This window comes from Arvicola amphibius, chromosome 8 (genome assembly GCF_903992535.2).
Source record: "Arvicola amphibius chromosome 8, mArvAmp1.2, whole genome shotgun sequence".
Classification (NCBI taxonomy): Eukaryota; Metazoa; Chordata; class Mammalia; order Rodentia; family Cricetidae; genus Arvicola; species Arvicola amphibius.
In genome coordinates this window covers 125,669,847-125,681,239 of record NC_052054.1, presented here as the reverse complement: position 1 = coordinate 125,681,239, position 11,393 = coordinate 125,669,847, and the positions used below count along the sequence as shown (strand labels likewise).

Genomic DNA, 11,393 nt, shown 5'->3' with positions numbered 1-11,393 from the left:
GAATTCTCCCACAGCAGTTAAAGGAAAGTAGAAACTTTCAAATGATTTTGTTTTACTTCTACAAATGGAGTGAGCTCTAGTCTGTTTTATTTTCATCTTACTTCATTTGAGGTTTCCAATAAAGAATAGTCTCACACATTGCATGATTGCTTAGCAAGTACCAGTAGCTTGTCAGTGAGAATGTTGGGTTAGCTAATATAACATATAATACCATAGCATCTGAGAAGAATCAATGGAGGACCACAGTCCAAGCCACGTCTTATGTGGTTTTTTCCTTATTTTTATTGATTCTTTTTGAGAATTTCAGACATGAGTACCAAATTTACATCATTTTCAGCCCTCTCTCTCCCTCTCCAACTCCTCTAGTGCACCATGCTTCACACACAGACACACACACATGAAGTTATTCCTTCATTCATATATTATGTTGAAGATAATTGAACTCTTCTCTTTATATAATTATACCTACCAGATGTTTACTTAGAAACTTCGTTTTCTTATATCAAGGACCTATTTTCCAATGATGGCTCAATGAGTCACTGTCATTCATCTTCACTGATGTCACAGTCCCTGCTTCTGTGTCTCAGAATGTAGCAGTAATAATCAGAGGAAAAGAGAGTATTGACTTGAGAATGGGGGAGTGGGTGTGAGGGCTTGGAGGGAGGGTAGCTGGGAGATGCTGGAGGGGGAAAAGGGGAGAAGGAGATAAAAATTTAAAACTTTTGATTATAGTACAATTATACTAGTACATCATGTGACAATTCTGTTTCCTGTCTTTTGAACTTATCAATAACTGAAGATGCCGGGCGATGGTGGCACATGCCTTTAATCCCAGCACTCGTGAGGCAGAGGCAGGCGGATCTCTGTGAGTTCGAGACCAGCCTGGTCTACAGAGCTAGTTCCAGGACAGGCTCCAAAGCCACAGAGAAACCCTGTCTCGAAAAACCAAAATATAAATAAATAAATAAATAACTGAAGAAAGTTACAAGTAAAAGTTATGTGATATAATTTTCAAGTCCATATCATGCAGAAATTGCATATTTTCATCTTGCTTTCTTGGGATACTTGAATTCACCCACCATGTAGAAGAGAAGGCAAAGCAGCAGCCATGGAAGGAGGAGGTTGATGACATCTGAAGTGTAAGCCTGGGACTCAGGCACACTGGGTCACTATAGGTCCCATCAACAGCATTATGTGGCAGACATTTGAGTGGAAAATTTCTAATGTGCCTCTGTCCTTTATAAACGCAGTCAATCTTTGATGCTTTTGAGTCTTAGCATATCAAGATCCAGAAATCACAAGGCACAGATAAACCATTCTATCTGGATCCCACTCAAAGTTTTGACATAGAAGATCCATAAGCACAAGAGATTACTGTGCTTTATCAGTAAATTTTTATTGATTCACAATTATAGCAAAGAGACTAGCTTTAGCACTAGAAGTACAGTAAGATTGAAACAGTATATAGATTAATCTTTAAAGTAACTCAATTTAACCTACCATAGTGGTGCACACCTTTAATCCTAGAACTTGGGAGGCAGAGGCAGACAGATATCTCTCTGAGTTCATAGCTAGCCTGGTCTACAAGAGTGGGCTTCAGAATAACTAGTGAAAAAACAGAAACCCTGTCTGGGAGAATGATTAAAATCAGCCTTGCCTTTACTGCAGAAGATATAGACATGAGGTAAGTTTGGAGAAAAGACTACCTTTGCTATATAAAGGGAAATGCTCACAGAACCTGATTTCTGCAGTAAGATGGCAAATAATATATTATTATCAACACACAGTATCAACACACACCTGGCCTTCAGCTGTTAATAAAAAAAGAGAGGAGAGAAGACTGACAAGCTGAAGAAGTCACCTTTAAAGATAAAGGAGTGAGGACTGCTCAATTGCAAAGCCACAACCCCTTATTCTCAGTCTCACCAAATGGACAAATGGAGTCAAATTGTAAGTCTGTCTAGGCTGAGGATCCCATCCAGGGTGGACTCCTAGGAGATTTTCTTCACATCTCTAAAAAGGTTATGTTGGAGCCTGAGAGACAGGGTGGCTGGGTGTGTAGAGGTACTTGGTACTAAGCCTAAAGCTTTTAAGTCAGTCCTCAGAACCCACAGAGCAAAGACGGGAACTGACGGCTGAAAGTTATCCTCTGGCCACACACAACTGTAACTATGGCAAATGTGTGGTCAGGCACGTATATATAAAATAAATTCCTTCATATTCTTATTTTTATGATTAAAATGTAAGTATGTCATTCATCCCCCTTTTTATTGCCCCCCTCTAGCCATTTCCCTGTTTCTGCACTCACTCTCAAATTCATAGCCCCCTTTTCTTTCATTGTTACTGATAGCTACATATAAATAATTAAGTATATAAACACAGCCTGTTCTGTGTTGCTTGTATTATATGATTTCAGAGCTGATCACTTGGGGTTGGATAACCATTAATGAAATGGGGTTTATTCCTCAGAAACACAAATTATCTCTCTGCAGCCTTGTGTTGTTGATTTCAGTTCTTTGTCCAGGGATGGGGCCCTGAGGGTCTTCCCCTTTCCACGTTAGCATGTCTGCAGCGTTGCTTTTGTCCAGGTCTCCTTTAGGTAACCATGTGGTTGAGGTGTCAAGAGTGTCGCTTCCCTTTAATTGATAGGAGACGCAATCCCACATCAGAGTTCCTGGTCCTCTAGCGCTCACAAGTCTTAGGTGCAGGAGTTCTCTTGCAGGTATTCATTCTGGGCACCATCGGTAGTTCTCTGTGCTTTGAACAGTGGTGGTTTCTGTGATGGTTTCTGTCTACCGTGATAAGAAGCTTCTTGGACAAGGGCTACAGTTGCCTTTGGGGATAAGAGTGCACATTTATGCCGTTAGGAATTATACTATGCTAGTAAGATGGTAGCAATAGGTCCTTCTCTCAGATCCATGACATCACTAGCAAAGTAGTGTTGGTTAGGTTTCCAGGTACAGATATGGTTTCTTTCCCATTGAACAAGACGTAAGTTCAATTCAACATACATTTAATAAAAACATTAAGAGTTGATTGGCTCTTCTACAAACTTTCAGACAACCAAAAGATGTTTAAGTAACAATTAATCATCAAGTACGGCATTCAAATAGATCTATTCCTTAAGTAATGAGACACAAAAACCATTTGGATCTTATCACCAGGAACTAAGTTGGAGATAAATTTACTTAGAAGAAATCTGTGTCTATTCCAATTTTGAAACAGAATTATCACTTGGCAGGTAAGAATTCATAGTAATTTTAAAATAGGCATGACAATGTGGATTTGGAGCAACAAAGTGTTGAAATCCAGAGGCCATTACAGCCACATCCTCACAAGGAAGTAAAAATAGAAACTGGCTGATGAGACCATCCAGCTGCAGTCATGGGCTTCCTGTGACAAAGGAAGTCGGGCTTGGTAGTTGGAAACAAGATTCCAGAGCAAAAGCTACCAATCTCTAAGAACTAAGGCTGAGTTTCCGGAGCTAAGCTGGTAACATGTTCCCAGGAGAGAGAGAGTTCTACAGACGCTGTAGCTGCTGTCTCACAATGTTCACCTCAATGGCAGTGTCAATGGTGGCTTTTCCGTGTCAGCCACGTCGTGTGTTTCAAGGCCGGAGCTGGCATCAGGTAGATTGCATGCCTATTTCATTCACAGGCCTGTTCCATTAGCAGATATTAAGAAATGACATCTGAGCACACAGCTACTGAATCTGAGAAATCACAAGGAACAGCATCTTCCGTAAAAAAGAAAAGTATTCTCGGCATTTTGCTGCACCTGCCCCCACCCCGTGGGGGGGGGGGGTGCTCCTGCAGAGATGCAGGGTGGCAGAAAAAGAATATAAAAAAATGGAGGCAGGTTTCAAGCAAATGTTGCAATCAGACGGCTTTTAGGAACATGTCAAGAGATAATAAAGACATTGAGAACATTTGAATGGGCCACACACACACACACACACACACACACACACACTTGTGACTGTGTGTTCATAGAAAGGACTATAGCAAACTGTAGTCCCAAAGGACAACCACACCATCCATAGCCCACTTAACACAAAGCTTTTACAGTGGGCTGTGGTATTCTAAGAGGAGCTGGGTCTCTATATATCTTTCTTTCCTGAACCTGTAAGATTTATAGTTAATATCACAGAGAAGAAGGGGCACTGTGATTTCTGAAGAAAATGCCACATCTTTGGGCTTTACTGATCTCGAAGGTTTGTCTCAGTAACTGCTTGTAATGCGTGCGTTACTCTCTACGGTACAGCTTGCACTACTAGATGGACCGCGAGTCAGGCAAGGGCCTCGAGATTAAGGAACACAAGAGATGTGGGTATTCCATGAAGAGAGAATGCCGAATGCCATTTATTTAAGCTTAGAGAAAACCTTATATATCTAACTGTTGCACAGTGGAAATCCCCTCCAGGCAGGTGGAAATTACCAGCCTAAAATGGCCAGGCCCAAGACAGAGTAAACAATGGCCCTATCACCATGTGGGCAGAGGGAGCACAGGAACAAACAGGATGTTTTGCCAGAAACTGCAAGCTATCCTCAATATGAGCCCCCGAGGAGGGGTAGACCTGCAGGCCTACAACTGTCTGCCTTACTGTAAGAAGTTCAAATTACTCACTCAGAGTAACAGCAAGATCGAGAAGTCATATGAAGATGTTTTGTTTGAAAAATTATACGAGTACCAAGGAACAGTTTATCCTCATATATGAATGAAGATACCATCACATCCATCCAGTCCATAATTATTCTCAGCCTTTGAGTCTTCCCAGCGAAAGCCCAAAGACAGACTTTTCTTCTGTTATTGATCTAATTCCTAATCCATAAAAACCAAAACTGTAAAGAATTTTTTGTTAAATGTCACTAAGTGTGTAGTGGCTTGTTGTGTGATAATAAATAATTTATGCATGATAGTTATTTTGAAAAGCTAAATACCCAAACACTAAATTTTTGATTAATCAATTAATTAGATGCCAATACATGTGGGCATATTTTTTTGGGGGGTTTTTTTTCGAGACAGGATTTCTCTGCAGCTTTTTTAGAGCCTGTCCTGGAACTAGCTCTTGTAGTCCAGGCTGGCCTCGAACTCACAGAGATCCGCCTGCCTCTGCCTCCCGAGTGCTGGGATTAAAGGCGTGCGCCACCACCGCCCAGCGTGGGCATATTTTTTCATCACAGGTTTAAATATTTCTTTAAAAAATATGTTAGTTTTTTGTTGAGATGGTGTCTTTTTTAAAAGATCTGTACATAAAGACTGTATAAAAATATATCCAGATTGTCTTTTGCAACGGAAAATCTTGCACTGTTTTTTTCGTGCTTCTGTGTTTCTCTTACATAATATTAAACTACAGCAGCATGAAGTGTTTTCAGTGATTTAGTTTGGAGCGCTGAAGCTTTGTGCTTTAGTTTAAACAGAACTAAACTGCAGTTACTCTTATCCTACTCACACCGCGCCAGGTCTGATGTTGTTTCCTTGCTTACGAAATAGGCCTGGCTGCACTCAGTGTCCAGATCAGAGTGTTCACTGTCTGTATCACAGACTCAACTCAAGTGTTGTGATCAGTCTCAGCTTTAACACTTCATGTCATTCATAAAAGTCACTTGTTAATTTGTTTTTAATGGCATCATTTTTTATAATAAAGGGTGTTATGGATACAATTTTTAAAAGTCTTTCATGAATTCTTTGGGAAAAATAACCTTAATTTTTAGCTGAAATCATTTGGCATTAGCTACTATGCTACATTTCATGCTTTTGCAAATAAGGGCACCTCTGTGTTATATTCTTGCTAATGAGACAAGCAATGCTTTAAGTTTATGGAATCTTCTTAAATGATGGGATGCTCATATATTGTCATATATTATCTTCAGGGACATGGCTTCCATTCCAGCATCCACTTCATAGTGTAGATGGGAATAAAGACCTCAGGAATGTAGTAGACTGACTGCATCTCTGACCACTCTTGTAGTATCGATAGTAATCTTCCCTGTGTTCCTATGGACTTCTTTAGATAAAGGGAACTCACATTTCAGTCTTGGTTACTGTATAGAACTGGTGGGCCAGACAACAGAAATACATTTTCTCTTCATGTTAGAGGCTGGAAATCCAAGGTCAAGATAGTTTCTCTTTCTAGTCTGGCCAAGGAGTGCCTACATTTTCACTTGGACTTTTTGCTTTTGAGTCACCCCTGCTGTTTCATTTTGTAAAGACACCAGTTCTCTGCAAAGACACTAGATGCGGGTCTAAACCAAGGAATGAAAAGGGCACAAATAAAGGAGTGGGAGTGATAGAACTGATGGATGGGTTGACTGCTGTCTGCCCACATACCACGATCAGAAACAGATTTTGGCCATTAGGACAAGTAGACATATCTTAATTGAAAAGATAATGAATATTCTAACTATTAAAAATACTACAGAGTTAAGAAACTGAAGAAAAAAGTGAAGAAACAGTCAATGTAGATCTAATTTTTTGGAAACTGAATAAAAAGTAATAAAAGCTAGATGTTACTAAGAGCTGGATAAACAAAATGAGAATTAACATAAAATTAGTTGAATTGAAGGGAAAAAAATTGAAAGAGTAAAGGTATTTAAGTGATTAACGATTAGGATAAGAATAAGTCCCTGATACTAGCTCTACGAAAGTTTAACCTATTCCCACTTATCACTCACCATGGTGAGAATCCAGTGCTCAGACTTTAAAAGCAGCAGACCAGGTTTAACTAAACATACATCAATATTTTTCGATAAGGATGTCCTGCCCTATGCACCTTTCATGTATTTTATTTTACAGGTTTCCTTATGCCCGTAAATCTTTATTATGATGTGTCTTTGCCAGTATATAAAGTTCTGACTATACAATTGCAAAAAAACACACTGTTGTGTTTCCTGACTCTTTCTTATCTTAGATAGTATAGGATGTGAAAGACGGTGAAGACTTTGTTTTATGTGCACTTGACAGAGACGGTAGTAAGCTGCTTATTTGGAAAATTCAATAAAACAAGGAAAGGCAGGTTTCAGAAATTTTTTACAGCATTGTGACAACAATGATTTCTGAATAAACACAGAAAAAAATTCTCAACTCCCGTATTTTGAGTTTACAGTGTTTATGAAAATGCACATTTTCAGCCACTGTATTCTATTCCTTAAGTCTCTTTGCTGGCAATCTCATTAAACTTTTGTAGAGCAGATAGCACTGCAGTCATTGAACTTATTTGATAAAAGTGTTTAAATCAAATAAAACAAATTAAAGAATATTTAATTTCCCATGAATGACTATTGTTAGTAAAACTAAGAAAACCTTGAGCCTCTCAGGAGAAGCAACTTCCCAGTCATACTTATAGGCTACTTCTTCATTGTTCTGGTACAAAGAAGGTTCCAAATTATTTGCCACTGCACAGGGATAACTGTGAAACAGTAAGCAAGTCACTCTTTGCCTCATTTTCCATGGCCTGTGAAGAAAGAAATGGAAATGTCACCGTCAACAAGAACAGTAAAGACAAAACAACTGTTTAAATGAGGACATTGTATTGGTGTAAGTCACTCCATCACAAATGAGGAAAATACATTTTAAATTTGGCTTTGTTGAACAAAGAGGCCTGAATTCTCTTGTTACTTCTGGGGGCACAAATGAAATCAAATCAAAAGACTGCTATAAAGGATTCAGTCATGTTCCATCTTAGACCAACTGGTCAAGGGGCAGTAAAGATAATGAATAGTTGCGTTGGTTGAGCAAGCATTACAACTTGCATATCCCAGACCATTTTCTCTGTGTCAGTTTAATTCTCCCTATAAATTAAAGCTTTGGTTTAGTTCCTGAAGCCACTTTCATATTCACACAGCATCTTTCTGGTGTTTTTGGGCTTCCCTAGTCCCAGTATTGGATAGAACACAATGGACAGCCAGGTTCTTCCTAAATGGACTTGGTACCTGGATTAAATAAGAGAACTTTCTTTGCTGTGAGTGGTTTTGTTTAGGTTTTCATGCTGCTCTCAGTTTTTACAGCTGGTACTGAAAAAGTGGAATAGACTCCAGAATTAACGGGTATTCTTCCATATTTCAAATCATGTTCTAACACATTTGCTTTCCTGGTGACAGCATTCCTCTATTGCATCTATAGTTCTCCCCTCTGGTGATTCTTCAGGCTATCAGAAATAACTGTGATACACGAGTATTAGCTCATACTGCTGTGTGAGACAGATTGCTAAAATTTTAATCATGTTGTAAGCTAGTTGCTAAATATTGCCTCCCTAAAATGGGTCGTGACAGAAATATTTCTATCAAAGAAACTGTCAGCTGCTGTGGCACCTCAACTAAGTGTGACTTGTCATGAATGTCCTCAAACATATACTCTCAAAACTGGTTATCCTTTCCAGAATACTTTCCCTTGAAATATGAAATGAAAATTAATGTAGAACTAATTCACTCTCAGAAGGAAGAATATGCATTTTTGCTTGTGTAATTCACCAAATGAAAAATTATTCTCTATTTGTGAAACCTACATGTGCTTGATTATAAAGATTTAGATTTGTAAATTTTGAAACGCTATTTAGTAATTATTTTATGTCATTTAGTATGTCTGATAAATGAAATACTAAATCAGTGTTCTTGTTTTTAAAAATACAATCATGACTATAACTGAATAATTAATTTTAAGCAAATCAATATAAAAAGAAAAAATTTTATTCATAAATAATTTGGATTCATGACAATTCAGACAGTTCATTGCTAATAAAGAATCATCATCCTTTTGAGCAATGTGTTTTACCTTACTGTAGATGTTCCAAGTTTAGTGGGGAATAAAGTGTTGGGTCAAATACATTCATGTATTAATGGAGAAATTTTGACTTCAAAAAAAGTAGACTGAAGACATTTTGCCAATAAGGGTGTTAAGAATTCTCTCTAATCCTAGCTTGTTCACTTTTGTTCACCCTCATATATTCTACATCCATATTGCTCAAAGTTTGCCACTCTGGAGACACTGTGAGTATTGTGGGAGGTGTTGTTTAATAAAGGAACGAGGAATTTTTTTAATACATTTAATTTGGTCTAATCTGGTTTAACTGGAGTTCTTTGTTTTGGGGGTGCAGCTTGTATTAAGATTTTTCTTAAAAAGAAATACAAAGACATGAGGGGTAGAGCTGTGAATATTTCTGAGGTGTCTATGAAGTGACTTCATGATAGTAATTTCTTCTTTAATTTTGCATTTCCTGTTGAAGTTTCTCTTGTCAGCAAAACACCACTCTAAAGACAAATGGAGAAGGGATTTTTGAGAAACATGACAAGATTAGAATGTTGGTACAGAATTGACCACATACAGTCCAGCACAACTTCCTAAGGGCCGGAGTCACCAGCACTTTCCTGTTTTATGTAAAACACTCAGGCTCTTGTCATTTCAATAATGTTTTACGAATTTTAAATCTACTTTTTTTGCATTACGAAAATAATTTTATTGATCTTCTATACTAGTTATATTAAAATAATGTTAGAATTAAGTGAATGCTGATGACTATGTTTTGAATGTGTCTCCTGCAAAATTTGCAATCAAGTTTCATCCCATTTTGTTGGTATAAGGGATGAAAGCTTTGGAAAGCAAGTTGCAAGTGCCCTATAAAGGGGCTGCAAAGAACTATTTTAGGCCCTTTCCTCTCCTCCATCCCTTCTGTCATGTGAATAGACAGCCTTCCCTCCCTCCAAAGAAAATAGCAATGAGGTATCACCATGGAAAGCAGAGATAGGACCCCACATCAGACACCAAATCTTGTGATGGCTTTGTTATACCCAGGTCACAGGGTCTTTTCCAAAGCACCATGGAGTCCAAACTCAAATACAAAAGCAAAGACCCTTTATTTAAGCTAAAGCTTGGACCCTCTGTGAATCTGATGCGCAGTATGGTTAGAGAGTGCTGCATCTGGGCAGGGTAGGGTTTTTTTTTTTATCATAGTGGAGGTTGGAGGTAAGGGTATTTATAAGGCTTAGGATCCCTGGTTAACTAACATGTGTCTAAGGGTGTCCTGGAGAGGACTAAGAGGATAGGGCTAAGGCATCTGGAGATCCTGTCTACATCGGTTAGAATGTTAGGTATTTCCTTTGGAGTGTTAGGTACTTTCCCTTTGGATGCTGATTGTTACATTCCTCAGTGGTACCTGGGTGGTCTTTCCTGGAACCAGGCATAGCCTTAGGATAAACTGAAACTTAGGCCTACTCTTTGACTGGCTTCTATTGAGCATGTCATGGCATTTTTTTTCAGGGCAGTGACATTTGCATATATTGCCATTCTTATGGCCCTATAGTTCTGATCTTTGAGTACAACCAGATTATAATCTTGAGTAATTGATACAGAATAATAATTTCTTAAGAACATATGATATCTGTTTGGTTCTACATAAATAAGGTCAAGTGTCTTTTCTTATTGAAGAACTATTTTAGTTAGTAAATTCATCAATTTACATTTCTGGGCCTATTTTTCTGGTATGTCAATGGGCAGTATAAGTAGCCAGTTTGTCCCCTATATCAGGGAGTTTCCTTCAGATTAAGCATTTCAACCTACTATGGGCAGAAAACATAGGATGTTTTTCTGTAACTACTTTCAGATGAGATTAGGATATTGTTTTCAGGGCCCAAGAAGGCTGAAAGGCTAGTTAAAGGTAAGAAGGGAATTTAGGAAATGGGGTATTTATCAGAAGTATCTTGTTCACTAACTCTGCTGATGAGACAGGGAGCATTCACATCAAGTGGACTGGTCCACATCAGCTTTCAGCAAGTCTAGGGTTTGCAGTCATTTGGAGCAGGTTGTAGTCAGCAACTGATGCTTGGATGTATCTGTCAACCAAGTGGAAACCTTTTGAGAAAAGTTTTAAATTAAGAACAGAAATTAAATTTTATGAACTCAAAGGAAACTATTACATCTGAAACTTTCAGGACCATTGTCCTAGTAAATGAGAAGGGATAGAGTCCCAAGACCAGGGGAAAAAAAAATATCATCCTCAGGAAGAGACAGGTAGGAAAATCTAGACTGAAATCCTTTTGACCTATGTGAAGTACATCCAAGTTTTATGACTTCCCAGATTCTCTGAAGCTTACATGTTTTTCTTTAGTTTACAAAAGAGACATTAAAGTTTTAGATATATTAGTATTATCAATCAGTACTAAAATCCATATCATAGAAAAAGTAGGCAAATGATACTTGTAAAATATCAGGTATATCAAATATCAAACTCATATGTTTGAGTCCTAGCAAAAACTACAGATTTGGATTAGAAGCATGTACATTTTCCTTCTGTCCAGAGAGCCAGGTAAGGATTGGACAGAGATATCTTTGGCCTGATAAGCCACAATTAAAACATTTGGCATTTTGATTTCTCCTCATACCTTTGGAAATTGCTTATCCTA

At 38.1% G+C, this 11,393-nt stretch overlaps 1 protein-coding gene across 4 annotated transcripts in view; it reads right to left on the bottom strand.

Annotated features, from left to right (window-relative positions):
* Positions 1–2,355: 2,355 nt before the first annotated feature.
* Positions 2,356–11,393, bottom strand: part of LOC119821523 (nuclear body protein SP140-like) — a 78,879-nt gene continuing 69,841 nt past the window's right edge. For 3 of the 4 annotated variants that reach the window (XM_038340595.1, XM_038340592.1, XM_038340591.1), the window contains one exon: positions 2,356–2,833. In XM_038340595.1, the coding sequence (XP_038196523.1) occupies positions 2,699–2,833 (135 nt within the window). In that variant the 3' untranslated portion in view covers positions 2,356–2,698. Of the gene's footprint in view, positions 2,834–7,018; positions 7,454–11,393 lie in introns of those variants that run through there. The other variant, XM_038340594.1, reaches the window with a different exon arrangement.